General features: G+C 39.5%; 1 protein-coding gene across 2 annotated transcripts in view; it reads left to right on the top strand.

Moving 5' to 3' along the window:
- Positions 1-21,928, top strand: part of trappc9 (trafficking protein particle complex subunit 9) — a 211,115-nt gene that overhangs the window by 93,229 nt on the left and 95,958 nt on the right. For both annotated transcript variants that reach the window (XM_062436022.1, XM_062436021.1), the window contains 2 exons: positions 7,186-7,328; positions 19,288-19,398. In XM_062436022.1, coding sequence (XP_062292006.1) covers positions 7,186-7,328; positions 19,288-19,398 — 254 coding nt within the window. The remainder of the gene's footprint in view (positions 1-7,185; positions 7,329-19,287; positions 19,399-21,928) is intronic.

The raw sequence follows: 21,928 nt of genomic DNA, 5'->3' as shown, positions 1-21,928 counted from the left end.
TAAAGCCGCATTGGTCAACTATTTTTATGTAAATAAACACGTCTGTCAGATGAGGTTAAGTCACAGGATGCGTCTGGGAAATGTAGCATTTTGGACATGAATACAACATTCCATAAAACAGTGAGGACCACACAAAAGTAGACTTTCTGACACTGGCTGAGTTTTCTATTAGTTTACCCTATCAACAGCATCTCGCCACACTGTGAACGACCAATGCACTCACCGTTTAATCAGGTGGTAACATGCTTATACTGCCAATCATTGGTGCCAGATCACCATTCCAACAAGTGTAATCCAGACATTAACCATATCCTAGCTCCATACTACAAATGCATTCTTGGCAGGTTTTGAGTATTTAGTATGGGAAGTGGGATGAAATTCAGTATACTCAACACAGTCAGCTGACATACTGACAAACCTTGGACACTATTCTCCCACAATGCATTGCGTACATGGAGGAAATGTTCACAGTTGGAAAAAAATAAAACAAAACTGAAACTAGTTGTGGATGGTGCTTGAACAGCTCCAGGAACACATCAGAAAGAGTGATGTCAAATGGCTGTGGTGTTGTATAAAATAATAGCATAATTTAGTATGCTGACCTATTGTATACTAACTACAGAACAGTGCACTATATAGAATTATATATTACACATGCAGCATTACAAAGCACTGGTTTGAAAGAAATCGGTATGTACCAGGTTCAAAACAAACCCATGACCCTGATTCAGGTGTGTTTTCCTTTCAGCTAGTCCAGCTTTTCCAGCACTTGATGGTCAGACACATGAGCACTGAAGCAGTCGTGCCATGACTGCTGTCCACTTTCAGAACATAGTGGTGTCCCATATGCTGATAAATGTATCACCATCCACATACTCCACACATCCACATACAAGGAGCTATGAGAGAAAATGCAGTGATTATATGTTGGCACTGGTGTTATTACTGTTGAAAATGAGCACTGTAGCACTGTAAAGTAATGTTTTGATGGGTTTTTTTTGTATCCAGACCTCTTTTCTATCTTGACCAGCATTATGTATTAATAGTTGGTGAATTTATTACCAAAAGCTACTGCAAACATAGGAAAAAACGTTTGCCAATGGGGAAGATAATAAAGGCTTGTTGGGCTTGTGTTACATGTGTTTTGATGCTTGAACCATCAAACTGCACAGGGCATCTGTCATTTAAAACAAACTTTCAACAGAAAGTAACTAAAATCACACTCGCCATAATATTCTTTATACTGTAGATCTTTCCTTTTCCTTTCCCTGAATATCAAATATGTATTTGAAATGATCATGTAATTCCAGGTAAGACTGCTTATAAAGGAATTTTCCAAATTGTTTGAGTACACACACACTCCTGAGCCCCCTATCCCTTCCTCCCTGTCACTGATACTTTATCTTAGTATTCCTGTCAGGAGACATGTGGCCATGCCATAATCTCCTCAGGAAGATGTCATATCTTTATATCAGTGCCGAGACATTCAAAAAAGCTTCAGCCGCCTTCTTCTTTCTCTCTTTTATTCACCCGTCAAGGGCAGTAGTGAGAATACTGCGAGTGACGTTCAGAATTCGCCTCTATTGTCAAACATGCTGCTTTGTATGGATGGACGTGACGGGTAGTCTTTTGAGAGTTAGTTTGACACAGCAAACAAGTTATGGCATTCAAGTAAAAGCTTGCCTAATATGCTGTCTGTCACCTGTGTCATGTCCATGATGCTAAATTCAGACTGAATAAGTCATTTTTTATTTAGACAAAGGCCAGTGAAGGTATCAGCCAGTGACAATGGTTGGAGCCATAGAATACATATATACTTATTCAAGATCAGCTTTATTACTATAAGATTAGTGACAATGTGGAAGTAACGTAGTTGTACAAGTGTAAATCCTGTGAGCTGTCAAAATAAGTAGTGAGTATCGAAAGAGGCTTATTCCATCATAGCTTATAGAAACTGTGAATCCTGCAGCCATCAGCCATGTTTGGTGATTTAGTCTAAACTTACACCCAAGTGATTGTTTGGGCACCAGGACACAGTAAACAGACTGCATTATCCTTTATATAGCCTTTTGATATTAAGCTCTTAGCCATCTCAGGGTTGGTCAGTTGGTGAAAAATGATTGGTGCACTATGAGCAATTAATGGACTTATCAGAAAGTAGACAGCAACATGATATAGTCCCAAACCCTGTCCTGGCCCACTTCTTATGTCTTGAGACTTCTTATAAATTGAGATAACATGTCAATCAGGTTTAAAACTTTAGCAGACTTCATTCTTCATATGTATTTCTTTTATCATCTGCCAATTGACTAACATGTATGATGCATATCTTTGTTGTTAAATCTAATCCTTTCATAACTGGAGTGGTAATGGTTACAGAGTTTTTCCTCACAGTGCCGCACTCGTTATCACAAGGCTATGGAGATTGTCCATTATCATTCTGTCCGTAATATAAGAGGCCTTCTTATTCTCCGAGTGTGTCAGGGTGAGCTCGTCTTTGAGAACGATGTCCTTCAAGGGTGTGAGGATGGAGGTTGTCATATGTTGTACAGATGGTAAAAGCCCTCTGACACACCTCTGTGATTTTGGGGTTATTTAAATAAAATGACTTGATTTCTACAAGCCCGATCAATCCAGGTGTTTACACAAATAATAGAAAGAGAGTTTCAGGTGGAACTCCCTAACTGATCAATATTATGTATATGATGGTCATTAGTATGCTTTAAAGGAACTAGGTTGTGTGTTGTATAGTGTTTAAAGGCAAATGTGTTTGTTTCTTAGCCAGTTGAAGGCAAGGTGACAACTGTGGCCATACATATCCTCCTCCTGGCTGCATCTCTTTCCTGATGTTTCAAAGGATAAGTTTACATTTTTGTCAGTATTGTATTAAGATAGGCTTTGAAAATTGTGAAGCTGTCCTTTAACCAGTTGATTCATTTGTGCTGATTTGCATTACAAAGTGTCTTTGAAAAAAGAGCAACACTAAAAATTGGTTGGAAAGTTGAACTTAAAATGATTTGACAAAGAATAAACTCAAGTCAATTTCCATTTCTTTGTAGCCTACAAGTCTGCAGGACATTAGCTTGCATATAAAACAGCTCATTCAGTCTCTGGTTATCAGGGATTGTGAACACCTTTATCAAACTGTTCTTACTAATCACGTTGTTTGTATGCATGTGAAAGTAATGTATGGGTGCGGCCAGGCTGTTTGCTTTGGCTCTGTGTTGCTACTGGCCTACTCCTGACACAGTCAGTTCATTACAGCAGAGCCTATTTTTAGCCTAGCGTGATTGAAATAGGGTCCTGAGGGGCCCGAGAGCACAGAGAGAGCCGATTGAACAGAGGAGGAGCTTGAGTCAGTCTGCATCTGAAAAGGGAATCGGGGGGCACAGTCGCTGTTTGTGAGTTTTGCTGAGACAATCAGTGTTCATCAAGAGGATCATGTTGGGGCCATTAGTACTGTACTACACACACACACACACACACACACACACACACACACACACACACACACACACACACACACACACACACACACACACACACACACACACACACACACACACACACACACACACACACACAGCAGTGTGTAACACAGCACTCAACTTCTCAAAAGAATAATTAGGTTGCATATTTATAAAATATGTTCTCATTAGAAAAAAAATCTCCGACTATGTTTAGATTTATAGTACTACCCTGTTTGTGTTCATTGTAATGAAGGAATATGCAGCAAAATGGCTCTTCCATTGTCCTTTTTGGATATCATTGGAGTTCAGTGGCAAAGCATTATAGAATATATCAGGGTTTGGCAACATGGACAATATTTTTTAAAGGATAAATTCATTGTTGGTTTTGGTCTTTTCATGGGATTTGTTGATGAAAATATAAACTAACATGAGCCTTATCCTTTAACAGGAGGAAACGAGAGGAAACTTTGTAGAGAAAAAAATTGAATTTAATGGAAATTGCCCCCAAACAGTGTTCCTGCTCAAGGAATCGGGGCGATTTCAGTCAATCAATTCAAATGAGATTCATGTCAACGTGCTGTTCCTTTCATTCGGTTGCCAGCGCAGCATGAGTCTGTCTCTTGCCTGCATTGTTGGGCTGCTGTTCTTCCTCCAGATCCAAAACAGACCGACTCCACTGTTTCCTTTCCAAGGAGGACAAATAGAAATAGAAAACATTCAGAAAGGATGTCAGGATTTTAATTTGCAGCGATTGCATCAAGCATGCTTTATTAAGTAGTCCATCATGAGGGCAGTCTTCCTCTTTTGAAAATGAGAATGCTAATCACATCAAGGTCAGTGTCTTTACAACATCATATGACCAAATCTGTGTTTGTTGGATAGTCCATTTCATTAGTCACCCTGAGTATCTCTCTAGTCTATAATGAGCTACAATACAATAAGATAAGGGAACATGTTGATGTTAATGTTCATCAAGGAAATTTATTGTGAACACTAAAAATACTAAGAGTCTCGTAACTCTGTGAGGCTGTACTTTGGCACAGTGGTGCTTTGATCTAAATGGTCACATCAGCACATTAACATTCTCACCATAACAATGCTACTATGCTGATGTTTATAAGGTAATAATGTTAACCATATTAAGCATCTTAGTTGAATGTGTTACCAGCTATTCAGCACTAAATACAAAGTACAGCTGAAGCTGGTGGGAATGTCATTTCTTTTACATTTATTGGAAAATGTAATATTTTGACCTGATGATGGCGCTGGGTGAAAAAATGAAGTTATACATCCTGAGGGGAACAGTAATGTTTGCACCAAATTTCACTGCAATCCATCCAATAGTAGTTAAACCACAAAAGCACAAATATGAGCCTCATGGTGGCACTAGAGAACGAGTCAGGGCATCACAAAATCAGCGGTATTCATCCTCTGGGTACCTTAAATGTTGATACATTTTATGACTCTCCATCTAATACTTGTTGGAATATTTCATTCTGAACCAGACTGGTGGTCCAACATTGCCAGAGACATTGCCATTCCCAGAGCCATGGCGAAGATAGCAGCATTAAATAATACAAGTGCAAGGATAAAATAAGACTTATATGTACAACATCAAACTATAGTACAAATGTGAGACAAAGCCCACGCAGTTCAAGATAGGCATACATTCAGAAATAAGGTACTATGTCTACAAAAGAAACCTTTTCTAATGTTTTCATGTCTGTTTGCTCAGTGTGTTATGCTTCTGTCATTAGTTGTAATAGGCTAGACGTCTAGCCAGCAGGCTCCGAATCACTCCACTTTGGCTTTCCGCCCCCACAAGAGGGGATAAAGAGTGAAAATAATCAAGAAATCTGTGAAATTTGTTCTGGAAAGGCTCAGCAAGTGCCTCCATCAGCAATATGTGGAGAGATGATATATGCTGCATAGGAAGAAAAGCAGGACCTTGGATGCTCCCTTTACCCCGCTTCAGCCCATTGCCTGAGTCAGCTATTACTCTCTCACCATAAACTGCCACTTTTAATTTCCCCCCATCCTTTGCCCACTTGGCTGCTTGACCTGTGCCTCCCCCATCCACAGAATACTTCTGAGTACCTCTGAGTAATTCTTTGTGTCCACTTTCCCCCCAACGGCAATGTGCACCGTGTGAACACCGCCAGCAAATCCCAACCGCTGCACCCACCCACCGCCTTCTCCTGTCATGCTGTTTTAGGACGCAACATGACTATTCTGAATCATCCGTTTGGAACCACAAATCATACCGTCCCCACCCCTCAGGCTTTCTCACTATTATACCATGCTTCCATTTCATTAAACAGCAGAATGCCAGTGCTGTTGTGCATTTTCTATTATTTATTTTCATGACTTTTGATGCACTGATCTAAAAAAGGCTCCAGGTGATGGAATGGCAGAGCACAACATGCCGGTGATGACCTCTGATCCCAGTTACACTCAGTCTTCTATACAAATACTCCTTTGGCATTTTAAAAAGTTTGCTCCCGTCTCTTTTTTATGCCTCTGTGCTGGCGACAGCCGGGGCCGGATAAATGAAAAAAAGGTGTTCTGCACATCTGACACACATATCCACTTTGACTCAAACATGAACTGATTAGAATTTGGTGGTCAAAGATCTTACAGATTGTGACCTCACAAATATGTTTTTGTCCATAGATCAATAATTCATATCTAATTATGATAAAGTTTCACACAACCGGTAATAGGACAAAATGATGAAGTGATGACATTTTATATCCAAAAGGTCAACTCTACTGTGACATCATAAAATTCTACAAAAACACGTTTCTGGCCATAACTCAGGAACAAAAGGGCGGTTTGTGACCATATTTCGTACTTTGGTCAGATACTGAATTGGTGACACCAATCTTGGATGACCTCCTTAACACTGTGGTGATTGCTAAGATCTTCTGTGCTGCCTGGTTGAAAATGTGTGTGAAGCATTCAAGTTTTAGAGTTTGTAGCTCTTTTGCATTTTAGCTTTATCAAGGTATTCCACACTCTTCATTTCCTCTACCTGGATGGCAACCTGGTTGGCCAGGGGACCTGTTCCTCTGGTAGTTCACCAAAAGCTCATTGGTTTATCATTGCACCATGCGACAAAGCTCTCTATCAGTCATCTGTACTCCTCTGTAAACATAGTCTTTAAGTGAGGACAGCATGTTTCTCTCAGGAAATTATTAACTGGAATCATACATGTCATGAAACACCTCAAAAACACTCTATCTAATGATATAGCAACTCTAGACATAATCTCATAAAGACTCTGGCATTACTCTGGCCTCCAGCACCACAGTAAGGAATCTAGGAGCTATCTTTGATCAGAATATGTCCTTCCACTCCCACATAAAACACATTTCAAAGATTTTTCATCTGAGTAACATTGCAAACATCAGGCACATTCTGTCACTAAAAGATGCAGATAAAAATACTCCACATATTTGGTACTTCTAGGTTGAAATATTGCAATTTGAGTTTTTAAAAAGTGGAATTGCAGGCATAGCCATCAGCTACCAGGCTTCTCTCCTGATAAAGCTTATAGTTGGGGTTGGCATAGGCTTGCCTTGGACCAGCCCTTAGTTATAGGCCTAGACTGCTGAGGGACTTCCTATGATGTATTGCTGAATTAACCGTTAAACGTGGTACACTGTCAAACCAGCTTGATTTAAATTTGCATCCTCCTCTTGTCGTTTTGCAGACTTTGGAAGCGGTGCTGAACTTCAAGTACTCTGGAGGAGCAGGCAAAGTGGAGGGCTACTACAGGGAGCTGTCTCTTGGAGTCCATGTTGATGTGGAGCCATCCGTGTTCTTCACCAGAGTCAGCACCCTTCCTGCTACCAGGTAACACACACAGCTAACATGCATTTACTGATGAAAGTAATAGTGATTTTTGTTTTGTGTGCACTTTGCTCTTGAAATGCCATTTTTTAATCGTTCATGCACCAAAGCATCCAATATATTGCAGGCAGAGAAGATTCTGTGATCACCGTTAGCATATATGATGATGTAGTTGTGGTAGTAGTGTTGCCGTTGGACTACTTCAACATACATTGAATGAATGCATGTACAAATACCCTTGTTTTTGAGCTTTATCTCAAGTTATTCAAAACTTCCATCAAGATGTTTGTACCACTTGCACACTTGCAGTAACTGATTTGTATGGCCACTAGAGGGCAGCAGAACAGGCTGTGAACTTCATATTGATTTTCAATTTTCGCAAACAGTTGCCTATTTCCAGCAGAATGAAAACAACATTAGCATTCATTGAGGTTTCACCTGATTAATCGAAGTCCAGTATTCACTCTGCCTTTAGCTGTGTTTCGGTAAACCCAATGTGTTCACTAGCTTGTCGCCAACTACTGTCTGGCGTAGCGTGAAGGTAGTGTACATTGACAACAGCTGTTGGCTGATGATAGAAACGAGGTTGATAGGAGCAGATTTGCCTTCCGGATCAACAAAACAATGATCAAAAAGAGGCTGGAACACTCTTAGTTTGGGAGAACCTGCTGAGAATATGAGCACCTCTTTCACATTCCATAATCACTTGATCCTAGCTGCGAAAAAAACACATTGCTTTGCTGCAGCTTTAAGTAGACACACCTGCACAGAAAGTATACTGAACCTATGGGAACCTGTTTTCTTAGTACATTACTTTTCTGCCATGAGAACAGCTCTGTTCATTCAGCATCACACACAGATGGAAAACTTAAATGCAGAGCAGGCGACTTGAAACTGCTTAACGCTCACTGCATAATGGGACTAGAATAACCTTGTGGAAGGAGAGCTTCTTTTCCTTATGCCACAAAGTTTGTTCTTCAGAGGCCCAATTCATTCAGTCAGTCAAACACTGCTGCCTAATTTATATTTAATGATCCTTGCTCACCAGTGGAAATTAAATAAATGTGTTTTAGTTCAGAGACTGTATTTCGGAATGGGTTAGTAAAGCAATACTTGCCAAATGGTGTCAGCGAAGAACTTCTTCTTTTCTGTTTGTGCTCCCTCATCTATAATATGACGAGCCTTAACCCTGCATGCCATTTTTGTGCATATATGGGCTTTTATGTTGATAATTAGTGACATGTATATCTCTATTTAAACCCTGTCGTTGTAACATAAAACAGGAATCCTACTCAACCTTCATCGGAGTACCAGAAAAGCAAAGACAAATCTGCCTCACAACTACTATTCTTTTAATGATCGGTGATAAATCTCAATTCGAAAGCTTCCTTTTATCTCGCAATACGATACAAATGCAGCAATTTTCTCCGTCTCATTTTGGCGAGTAGATGTCACCCTTCTCTTTAACCACTGCGGCAACACTCTCCCCGTGACATTATTGCTATCCAAACCAGAAGACTTAGAAATGGTATTTTCACCGACAGGTCAGATAGTGGCGGACGTGAATGGATATTAAATGGATATTCACTCTTTTCTCCTGCTCTCACATTTTCCCTGTCATGCACATACATTAGATACTGTGGACACTCTTACACATCCTCACACACACACACACACACACGCACACACACACACACATATATTCCCCGTGTCTCGCTTCACTCCACTTTTCAGCTCCCCAAACGTTCCTGAAAAAACTCCAAGCGAGGGAGACAGATCGTAGCCGAGTAATGGCCACTTGAGGTGAATCATTAGCTGTAATAATATCTGCAGTTTAGGCCATCCATCTTGGCTCAGCGCTGATAGATACGCTGCGCTGGCTGCTATACCATCACCCTGTCATTGCAATCCTCCCCCCCTCCTCCCTTACCTCGACCAAACCCTTAGCACTTTCTGCCTCATCTCACTGACTTACACTATCTATTGGCTCTCAACCACATCTCATAACATTTGAAATGTGTTGAAATTGCAGGCTTGGGAATGTTTAAGGAGGCCTTCTCAAGTCAAGTAAAGTTTATTTGTGTTGCTAAATATCACATCCAGAGGCCCAATAGGCTTTACAGGCCCATACTAGTGTTTTTTGACCCAGTGTGACCTGTCTAAGAACTCAGTGAAAAACTACCCATAAACCTTAGCTCATAAGCAAAGTGGATGGATGCAATAGGAGCTGTGGGTGGGAATGAAAAACAAAGTATTCACTGTCGATGTGTGTGTCATTACCTGAATCATCAATCAGTCAGGCAAATACATAACAGAAAACAAACTTGACAACTAGTAGCTAAACCATTAAATATCCAGTAATAGGCTTATAATATGTCAAGTTGACACTGGAGGTGGGAATCCCTAGGCAACTCACAATTAGATTCAGATTCAGAGGGCTATGATGCCATGATGAAATGATTATTGATGCACCAAAACTTTTCGACTTCTGTACCTGATTTATTTTTTTCTCAGTTCTAATAAGACACATAACTGGTAGATAAGGTAAATCATCTGCAGCCTTTTTATTTTAAAAACTGCATTAATTAATTAATGAATGAATTAATGTCAAAGCATCTTACAGTCTCCTGCCTGTATGAGTATAACAAACTGAGGGGGAGACGGACTGCTCCACTGTGTTATTAACATCATGTCTACAGCAGTGGAGGGCAGCCTCTTTGCTGCTCTGTTAGTTCCAGGGTAAGACATTTCCGAGCAGGTGCAGGGTTTTTGAGGTCAGACAAACTGAACACCAAGTTGGATTAAATTGTTAAATGCTGTTGTTTGTGTTGGTCAGCTGGTCTTGTTTATTACTGTTATTATTTAGTCATTAAATCAAAAAATACTTGCAACTGCTGCCTTTTGTGGAGATGAACTCTTTCAACATCACATTATGATGCACGATGCATTTAACAATCAACCCCCCCCCCCCCCCCCCACCCTTATATAACATGCTTAAAAGGTTAATAAATGTAATGAATATTCAAATGCCTGAAATTTAACAATCTCCATTTAAATACCAGATATTTAAAAAGTTGATTATGTATGTTGTTATGAATCCTAAAGAGGTCAGTTCTCATGCTTTTCATGATATTTGCCAGTGTAAGTGCTGACGAGAATACAAATACAAGCTTTGGGCTTAAAGCTGTCACAAATAACAGAATCAGTATTTGTTATTCAAATACATTGTGTTCATTGTAATTTTGATTACCCTTTTTATTACTTGAACATCATTTTAAAACCATAATAATACCCATTGTTGCATTAAAAAAAAGCCAGTGACAGGCTTTTTGACAATAATACATTTTCAGACTTGATTTAGAGCATTAGAAACAGTTGCTGTACTCACATCTACTAGGCTCAGATGAGATATTGAACGGTCTTTACTTTTCATGTTAACATGAAGAACCTATCACAATGCACTGTAATTTACAATTTATTCTTCATATCCTTATGTACAGAAGAAAACAAATATTTTATTTCCTTTGAATCCCTGTCTTCAGGGACACACAGTTGAGATAAATAGTATTGAATTTCTTCTTGACTGGGAGTTAAAAGAGAATTTGGAAGTGACTGTACGAAATTGCTCGATAATGTAGCAACCTTTCGATCTGTTTTTGTGTTCATCTCCCTTAACCTCGCTCCCTCCTTCACTCCATTTCTATCCAATACACACTTATAATGTCTAAAAAGTCCCTTTCTTTGTACTAGTGTGTGATTTAGTTGTGGTGTCATCAGCTCCTAACACATAATGGTACAGTAGCTGCTCACAGTAAATAGAAAAAGAAGATCATTTTACCTTCTACCTTTTTCTCACTCGCACTCTTCTCTTGCCTGACCGACAGTATTTCAGTGTTAACTTAATGAAGACAATACTCGCAATAGGAGAAAGCATTTTTTTAGTTTCCTTTCCCAGGCAAGTCTGGACTCAGAGTAAGAATAAAGACGTGCAGTGATGTGAAACACATTTATATACCTACATCAAAGTACAAGGAACAGCTTATAGTACAGTTTTTGCTAAAAAGCCACAAAGAGAACCACAATATTGTACTATGAATTAGATCTGTAAAAAACCTGTTGTCTTATAGGTTTATCCTGACATAACACATATGACACATCTTGACAACCTCATTTTCCCTCCTTCCTATATTTCAACATGTTTCACCATTTGTTTTTCCTTTTTTTTTTCCCCTTCACAAAGAAGTGAAGCTGAGGAATTTTTAGGCGCCGGTTAATTCTCACGGCCAATCACGCTGGCTCCTCTCATCCCCCTTTCAAAGCACTGCTCTCCCAACTGTGACACACTGCTGGTTCGCTAATGGACCGGAGACGTCCAGAGAAGCCGAAGGTGCAGAGTCACGAGCGCAAATACACAGAGCAGATGGCCTCTTTTTATTTCGGCCCTTTATAGGCTACATAAACTGATCATTTCCATCATCATCCTGTTTACATTCTTTTCATTAGGGTCGCATCACTATGAAATTTAACCAGTACAGTTATACAAACAACAGTAGTCGTTTTGCAGCTTGACATCTATGATTAAATGCTGTCTTTTTAACCCAAGGGGCAGAAAGAGAGAGATACTCAAACGCTCCTTTTTCTCTACATGTAACCAACCAATGGGATGTTCATAGCAGGACAAAAGTTTGTGTACTTGTTTCACAACAGCCTGGTGCTGATTTAATCAAGGTAACCATTGAATTTGATGTATATAATCAGGCTTTGACGATACACATAACACTCAATCAATCAATCAATCCATTAACTACTGTAGATGCAACACATACCTGCAACACTGAGATGGCTGTGTATGGAGGTAATCGCCAATGGCCTTCATACAAGCCAGCTGTTGTGGGTGACAGATGCTGCTAGAATCAGATATTAATTGTTAAGTCCTAACAACTCTGCCATAATCAGAATACATTCATTTTCATCCCTACAATCGGATATGTCCAGTGATTACATTGAAACAGACAAGAAACAATGATTTTCAGGAGGTTTATATATTTGCCCCAACACCAATTAGAGGGATAGAAATAGCGCGTAAAGTGTCTGTAGCGTTCTGAGTACGCTGTTGACCTGCTCTGAGCAGGCAGCTGGCACCAAATGCGGTTAATCTTTGAACCGAAATTTCAGTGCACAGCTTGATCGCCAGTGACACTCCCTCTACTTCGCCTCCCTTCCAACTGCGCTGCATGACAAATCGCTAAAATATCCAACAGGTGCATGCGAGAAAAACATCACTACACCACATTGAAATACAGTCTCAAAAAGATAAAGCGGATTGTCTCACTCCGAACTGTAATACTCCTTTATGCTGTTACTATTACCTCACCCTTTTTTTCTCTTTATTCCTCTCTCTACCTCTCTTGTCAGTTAGAAAGTGGCACAGTGAAAGTCATTCACATGTGCTTATGAATGGGTGGCGATGGAAGTTTGGTGATGCATTGACTTCCAAGCAGTAGCGTTTCTAGGATCAGACCTTTAGGGGGGGCTCAGCTCCTAATGAGAATTTGACACACAATGCCCTGCAAGTGTTTTTTTCGTCGTCGTCGTCGTCCTGCCACCTGCAAAAAAACCCATCATATATATATATATTTTTTTTTTTAGGTTGCTAAGATCAAATTTAGGGTCTAAAATCGCCACTGCTACCAAGCTCTAATCACCAGTATACAGTAATCAGCCAGCTGCAATAGTCCCAAGCTACATGACAGCATTTTTTTTGAACATTGGTCAAAGTTGAACCTGCCACAAAACCATGTTCCCAAATTGACTTTATTAGTGATTACATTCAGTTCTCTCTCACTGCCTTTGCCTTTGCTGTGCTCTCTCTCTCTCCTTTTCTTTTATCTTATTCCTATTTTCATGCTTACCCATTTCTCTTTTCATCATTTTTTCCTACTTTTTCTCCTTGTACTGTATCTCTCCTCCTGTGTCCTTTTCTCATGCCTCATTTTAGCTCCTCATCTTATTGTCTGTTCCCTCGCGTTACCTTTTTCACCTGGCTCTGTCGAACACCGCTTTGTACTTTTATCTCTTTCAAATCACCACCTTGTATATACAGTGCAGGGGGAGAAAATGGGAGGGAGAGCCACCTTTAGAGTGTATGACCATTCATTAATCACCATCTCTCTGAAACAGCCTTACAAAAATCAATCCTTTTAGGCCTCAGACAGGAAGTATTTTTTTCAAGGCTACTGGTTTTGATTGCATTACATTGTAACCTCTGTGTCTCATTTACTTCTCTCTAACCTTTTATTTTGCTCTCTGTCTGACTTTTTAGACTGACACCTTCCGTACAGTTTCTTCAAATGCCCTCTCGTTTCACTGTCTCGCTCTTTGTCAGTTCCTCTGTTCTTTTTTTCATCTCAATTTGGTTTTTTCCCTCCCTTCCTGCCTCCCAACTATTGTGTCTCCCATGACATCTTTCTTTACTTCACTCCACATCTCTCTTTGCCTCAGACCTACCCTCTGTTGCTCTCTTTATCTCAGCATACATTTTGATACCTTTTGTTTGCCTAAAGCACCTGTTTCCTCACATAGAAATATATACAGCACAGCCTCACTTTTTCTCTTTCTCAGTTTTGCTTTCTCACATTATACCATACTATGTTTTATATCCTACTATATATATATAAAAAAAACCTTTCAATTAGGGGTATTCATTTCTAGACAAGATATGTTTTTCTCCAGTCAGTTGTCAGCATCCTCTTCTACTTTTACTTTCTAATGCTAAAGACACAATTCAATGGGGATCTCTTTTTGGCACACAGAGGACCCTCTTCAGGGGTTAGGCAATATGTAAGGTGACAAATCTGTTAAAGAAAGTGACGGAGAGCTGGGATGTGTGAAATACTCACTGAGCCATACTTTCCAGGGTCCTGTTAAAATCCCATTCACTCAACATTGTGCTGCCCTGGGAAAATGCATTGCTCCTCTGGGGAAAATGAACTGATCCTCTGATGCCTTTTTATTAAAGTGAATCCTGTGTATCATATATAGCATTATGAATAATTCTATAGATCCCCTACAGATAGGAAAACATCTGAAACTGCTTTCTATTGAATAAATACTTGTTATGAATACTCAATGGAAGTGTCTGTGGATTATTCTCCAACACTGTATTTGGACAGAAATGTTGCTTTTTCATTAATTTTTCAATGCTGTTTCAACATATAGGCAGACATCTAAAATCTTAGTACATAAAACCCCGAACCATCTGCATGGCTAGACACAAGCTAGAGATAATTGAGGAAATACATCTTTTTTTTGTAATCTGAGTGAACACTCACCCTTTAATGACTATTCATGAATCCATTATTTGACATGGTGCACACGCTAATAAGCAATCCAGTTTAGCTAAAGTTGGATTGTTAAAGAATAATCTCAGTCGCTGCGTCTTTATATGTGGACATAAAAGTAGTCTACTGGCTCAAGTATCTAAAAATAGCCCACTATTGGCAGTACTCTAAATCCAACTCCGCCCAATTAAGGCCATTACATTTTCAGTGCTGGGGAATATGTCACGTTTTTGTGCCAAGAGGAGGGCTGCAAAATCAGCACATATTGATTGCAGATTTGCAGAATTGACTGAGGTGTGGGTCCGGCTCCATTGATGTTTGTTTTTTTTTGCCTCTACTGTGGTGTGTGTGCCATTTTTACCGCCCACCACTCTGCAATAACAGTATCCCCAGTCCAACAGTCAGTGTCACACCATACTTTTAATAGATCGATATGCTTTTTAAAAAATGGTGGTTTTATTAACTATGACAATCAAGACTGCATCCCTTCGCCGTAGTCTGCCTTCTACTAATGTCTTTTTGGGGTCTTTGCAAAGAAATGTGTGGCGCCAGCTTTTGAGTTATTCTACTGCAACTGGGTCCTCTTCAAATCAATAATAGCAAAATGCTGACCTCCTGGTTCATTTGCTAGTGTGGTAGAGTTCTCAGAAATGGACAGTGGCATTCATTAACTCAATTTTTTTCCCACTTTAGCACACGACCAGTTGTACCTGAAATAATCAGTCATAAAGGTCTTCTTCTATGATCAGGACTGGATCCTTCAAATTCATTTTCACTTTATATATTGCACTCAGGCACATGCACTTAAGTTGTTTTGTGCTTCATGAAATGTACATAAAGCAGAAGTATTGATATTCCATTGATGGATGATTTTCTTTGTACACTATGAGCAAAGCGGCAGGTTCGATACGTGTTCTCTTTTAACACCGGTGCTAACTTTGTTCCTTCTCTGACTCATTCTGCTGTTAGAGAGAAATTTAAAAATTAACAGGCTGAAATGGAGACAAATAGTTTGAAACTCTATTGGCGGTTTTGAATTATTTATTTAGCTTAGATCTCCGTGCCCTGCGTAGAAGCTCAGCAGAATACTTATCCAAATGATTCAGTGTTATGATTCATTTCCCTCTAGTTGAAAATATAACCTTAAGCTTTAGTCTACAGATATTCTGCAGCAATGAATTTGTCCATCATTGTTCAGTGTCATTCGAGGCTCACGCTGTGGTCTTTTAACTCTAGACTCTTATCACTAAGTGCAAATCCACACTGTCTGTGCTTATATCCTCTGTTCCCTCAGTTTATCTTGGGTACTTAGTGCATGAGCAATTAGCCTGTGTTTCTTAACTGGGTGGTCTGATTGATCACCGCAGCTAAACGGCCTGGTCTATAAATCAGTACCTCGCCCCACTCAGCCCGTTAATCACATCCGCCAACAAAGACTAGACAATTAAAAAAACATGGGTAGACCTTAAAAAATATGCTCCTTTAATTGCCATAGCAGTTTATTAGGACTTGGGTAAGCTCAACTTAAGTCTTCATTAACCCTTAGATTTAAGGTGCAACAAGCTAGCTGGGAGGGGTAATTTGACCTGGACGGAGGATGGGGTAAAGGGCAGCATTTATCTTGCACAAAGAATACATTTTTATATGTTATTTGCTTTTGTTGTGTGATTCATCTTAATAGAATTCCTTTACAACATGCTTTATATTCATTCTTGGGCTTGGACACTGCCAGTGTTAATCAGTCAATCAAGTTTATTTGTCACATGTAATCGTTTCAGGAACCATCACAGTGAAATGTAATCCTGCTAGTTCCTTCAATTTGTGTATAAAATAGAGATAAAATCGAGTAAGAATAGTGATAAATGCGGCATATGATTTTTAGGCAGTGACTGAGTCTCTCAATGCTGACCAGATGTATCCAGTACCTTATTCCACGCCACAGTAGGGAGAAAAGGCAGGTGATTGGGATCATTAATGATTCCCCTGTCCCTATTGTTGCAGTGCCTGATGTAAATATCCTTTAGGTAGGGTAAAGCAACGCCTATTGCATGTTCAGCTGAATGAGCCACTCATTGCAGGGCCTTGCAGTCCTGCTCAGTTCTATTTCTGTGCCAGGTTGTGATGTTCCCCTTCAGGAACATTTTGATGGTTCAGGAGTAGAAATTTGAGTTTTTGAGAGGATACCTGCAATTACCTCAAGTATCTAAGGTGAAACAGTCTCTGTCTTGCCTTTCTCACCACTGAGTCAGTACCCAAGTCAAGCCCTTAGTACTTGCTGTCCACCCTCTCCACCAAGGACTTGCTGATATTAAGGGGGGTATAGTTTCTTTCCTGCTTTTTCTTTATTATTACTTGTTGACGTTCAGGACTCTGGTATTGTCCTGTCAACAGTGGGTCAGGTAGGTTAGGGTTAGGGTTAGGGTTGTTGTTATGTGTGATCATTTGGACCAAAGCTGTGTTATCAGCAAACTTCCTCACAAAGATAGCTGCATGGTCGTTCTCCTAGAACACAGGAAGCGATTCTGCTCTGTAGCCGTTTTTGAAAGTGTAGCAGTAATCCAGGTGTTTATTCACCTTGTGAGTGATGAGCTGTTCACCCGGTGAATATGTTGATCGAAGTCAGACATAACCTTCTTAAGGTCAGCCTGATTGAAGTCTTCAGTTACAGTGTGCGAAGCATCAGGATTACCACTCTGGATCTTTGCAAATATCCAACAGGGCACTTCCTGTACACTCCTGTGGCGGGATATAGCCCTCTATATTAATGACCAATGTAAATTCCCTCGGTACAAAGCGCGGCCTGCATTTAATTGGTGTTAACTGCAGATCAGGTGAGAAAGAATGGGATAGCAATTTAATTTTCCCACCGTCACACCATAACAGCACACAGCACATGCCGCCTCCTTTTTTACTTGCGTCCCCTAATCTGTTATATAAGTATACATAAAAAGTCACCTGGTCGAATGGTGCTGCCCAGTATTCCAGGATTTAGCCAAGTTTTTGTGAAACGAAGGACATTAAAGTTCCTGATATCCCTTTGGAAACCAATGCAGGAACCGAGGTCATCCAGTTTATTATCCAATGCCTGTACGTTGGCTAGCAGGACGTGGGCATAGCGGTTGTCCAGTTTATTATCCAACGCCTACACAAAGGCTACCAGGAAGCTTGGCAGTGAAGATCCATATGGCTAGGATCATAGCTCAGTGTATCCTCTGAAGTTGAGATGGATGCAGAGATGGATGCAGAATGGTTTTGCTTGTCTATGTGGTTGGGATTGTAGCTGGTGTTTATCCCCCTCCACCTTTTCATCGATGTTTACTCTGATGTTTTACACTTGAAAACCTTGTCCAGCCAGGTTGCAGAGTTGGCTAATCCATCAGCACTCTAACCCACATCACTGATTTTTGTGCTAATGGCTGAGTAGGTGTTTCCATTTGAACAACCCAGAATAAATTGCAAATGTCTCTCTTTTAACCTCACTTAATTTGCTTCACTTCACCTCAATTAATTTTTATTTTACTTTATTTGATTTTTATTTACTTTTCATTTGTTCTGTATGTAGTGTTTATATTCATGTGTTTAATTATGTTTTTTTTTTACACACTGCACTTTAAATGCTTGAACACTTCATTGAAGCTTGTATCTGTGTAATTATTTATATCTGTTTTTTTTTAATTCTTTCAAATATTTTCCTTCAATATTTAGTCCAGGGTAAAATAATTAACACCTGTAAACATGAAATGCAACTAAAATTAAACATTTAAGCTTCATAAAGAAAATGACGGAGATGGAATATATAAGATTTACTGCACTGGGTTATGTTATAGTTAATGGATGTTCGTTTATTTATTTCCGACCTTTAGCTCTTCAAAAAAAAGGGTGGACATTATCTGTAATGCAAATGTAAATTCAATGAAGAGTTTTATGCACAGGTATATATTTAGACTTGTGTCACATTCTTCCTGTACCCCTACAGAAGATAATTAATATAACAGCACATTGGCTGCACTGGACAGCCTGCTCCCTGTGTCTGTTTTGAGATATCCATTCCTTTTATCAGTCATTACCAGGGGGGAAAAAAAACACCTACTTAGGTTAAAATTAACTCTTTGAAAATCCAGCATCATCTCGCCAGTCTTGATCTAAATCACAAATTGGCCCTCTTATTATCTGCATGAGAAAAGCAGGCCTGGAATGATGTGAAGATAACCTGTCCTAGCCAGGCCTGTGGGCCTGATGAAAGCACCGCCACCTTTGATGTTATGACAAGGACTGATGAGTACTCCACACCGTGTCTTCTCTTGATCTCATGCATTTGGTGTGTGTGGTTGTATGTGGCTGTGTATTTTTAGAAGGTAATTGTAGCCTCATGCATTACGTATGAACTCATATGCACATAAACATGTCATTATGCGTGGTCATCAGTCACCCTACCATCAGCATGCTTTTTGTTATGTATTTGTTTATAATACATAACAAGCACAAGGCTATGCATCGGTATAAGCCTAGTGGAAACAGAAAGAGTGATTTTTTTTTTTTTTTTTTAATTCTGATGTGAGTTTTGGAGTGAATGGAGATATTTTGGTGCTATAGTTATTCCTTGTGTCTGTGTCTATCCACAGCACCCGCCAGTGTCATCTACTGCTCGACATCTTCAACCCAACAGAGCATGAGCTTACAGTCTCTGCCAAAAACAACCAGGACCTGGTTCTCCATGCTAGTGAGTGCCAGAGGTAAGTGGAAAGTTTCTTTTTTTACATACTTATGGAATTAGTCTTACCGTGACAATACAATAGTAGTGCTGTAAAAGTTGTGAAACTTCGACCGGAACCCTGACACAAACGTCTGCGGTCTTTAGATGTGGTTCTCTGTGTTGCAGTCCCTCACACCAACCCCCACCAATGCACTGCTACCACTGCCGGTGCAGCCTGTTGAGCTTTCATTACGTTACTAATGTAACAAAACTCATAACACCCCCATGAATTGAATTGTTTCACTACCACAATTTCATCCGTTCAATCTGATAACATTTGAAAAGCCTAAAAGAGCCACACGATTAAATTATTTTGTACCATAGTTACCAGTAATGCAGTAACAAAAAAATAACAGAGCAGATGGAAGCAGATCAAAAAACAAGGATATTTGTACTAAAACATGAATGTCCAAATAAATGTGGTATGTACTGAGCTCTAAAATAGTGGTCTGAACTAAAACATGGATAGGAGAATCATTTCATATCATTTTATCCCTTTATAAGTGTGTCCTCGATTTTGGTGTTACTTTATATTCTCCAAGCATTTTTAATTTAGATTTGTTGTTAAAAATCAACTGAAAATCAAAGGAGACTGACTGACTGTGACTGTCCTCACACAAACAGCTGCTCTGATGACTTTCCCCTGTCCTGTGCACAAGCACAAATGCCAGGAGTAGTGTTGTGTGGCTAGCTCTGTGTTTACATGCCCATCCATGCACACATAAGGGATGGCTAGTGGATGGGAACAAGACATTTGTTATATTTGGCAAAATGTATTGAATTAGAATTGCTGACTACACCTTTAAAGACACGCGTAATAAACTCCTCAACTTCAGACATGTTTATCAGGCAAAACTTCACAGCAGATAATTCCCCTCAAAGTTTAGTAGATCGGTTTTATTCACTCTGTGTGGGCATTCTTAACAAATTGCTCCCTTCAAAAACAAAAGTAAAAGCAGTCCAATTGGTACTCCCTGGTTGCATGATTATACTCGCAAAATAAAGAGGGAGTGCAGAGCAACAGAATGTAACTGGAGACAGGACAGACTTGAGGTTGATCTTGCTCAGTTAAAAAAATCTAATGTCCTATTAAAACTCTGATGTCAAAACTGCAAGAAAAAAACCTTATTGCTGAAAGCCACCACAATCCATAGTATTGTTCAGAACTATTGAAGATATTGTCATTGGTCCTATACATACTTCATTTCCTTATTATTCATCATAAGCGTGTGAGAAGCATCAGGATACAGATTTTACCACCTACATTCTTAATCCCCTCTTTTGATTTGATCTTTCTTCTGACGCTGCTGGAGACTGTCCGCTTACCTGCTGTCCATGTCATCCAGATGCAATGACATCTAAACCTCTTCAAAGAGTACCTACCACAATTGGTCTTTACATTATCAACAGCTCAGTAGCCACTGGCTATGTACCATTTTTTCAACCATGCTCCTCTTCTCAAAAAATAAAATAATTTAGATCTTTATGTACTCAACAATTAACTGCCCACATGAGCCATCATGATATAAAGTTCCAATCTGGTTTTCGAGAAAAACACAGCAGAGAGACTGCTCTATTTAGGGTGAACAATGATATTCTCCTTGTTGCTGAATCCTTATTGGAAATTTGTCTTCAGCTTCCTCCAATACATTAACAATACAAACAATACACACCATGTCATGAAGACGTTTAAAACATACACCAACTGTACAATACATAAAAAACATAGAGCAACTTTTCAATGGATCAGGACTGGCCCAATCTATTTGTGATTGTTTGTTTATGTTGACCCATTGCAATGTAGATAGAAAATCCCCTACTGTGCTGTGGAAACACAATTCATTAGAAATAAGCAGTTTTAATTAATAGTGTTCATCAGCAAGTGAGGTGAAGTCTTTGTTTACACCTGACAATGTATGTTTGACAGTGTATATACGCTATAGATTCTGTTATATTGGCTGTGCCAGTTATTTCCTCCAATATCTTTGATGGTGGAGTTTTCTATTTTTTTTTTTCTGCCCTCAGCTTCAGCAGTGTCACTCTGTAAAAGCTGCAATAACCATTCCTCACTCTTCAGTAAAGAGCTTCTAATTCACCTAAAGGATTTTATTTGTCTGGGTTTCAGTTTTAGTGTCCCTTAAGAGTCTGAGTTTTTCTCTTTGCCTCGAAAAATTGTGGGGAAACCCTACATTTGTATGGGACTGTGTGTCTTCACTCACACCTTGTTTGTAGATTACCTCCGCCTCTCTCTTTTCATTGCACAACTTGTCATTTCACTGGAAAGTGACAAATTATGATTCCTGTCAGCGCTATCTCTCCAGTGCATCCTTTGCCACATGCTGAGGTGCACTGTTGGTGACTCATAGGCCTTTCTCCACAGGGGTGAAATGTTATTCTATGAGGGGAATTAGGGGTCAGAAGGGAATCTTTTCAGACAGAACCAAACAGCTCATCACTCAGCTCACTCCAAATAATCTTTCATGTACAGAAATGAGCTGTTAAGCTCAACA

This window comes from Scomber scombrus, chromosome 16, assembly GCF_963691925.1.
Source record: "Scomber scombrus chromosome 16, fScoSco1.1, whole genome shotgun sequence".
Taxonomy (NCBI): domain Eukaryota; kingdom Metazoa; phylum Chordata; class Actinopteri; order Scombriformes; family Scombridae; genus Scomber; species Scomber scombrus.
The sequence above is the reverse complement of the archived record's forward strand: the minus strand, read 5'-3'. Positions and strand labels throughout refer to the sequence as shown.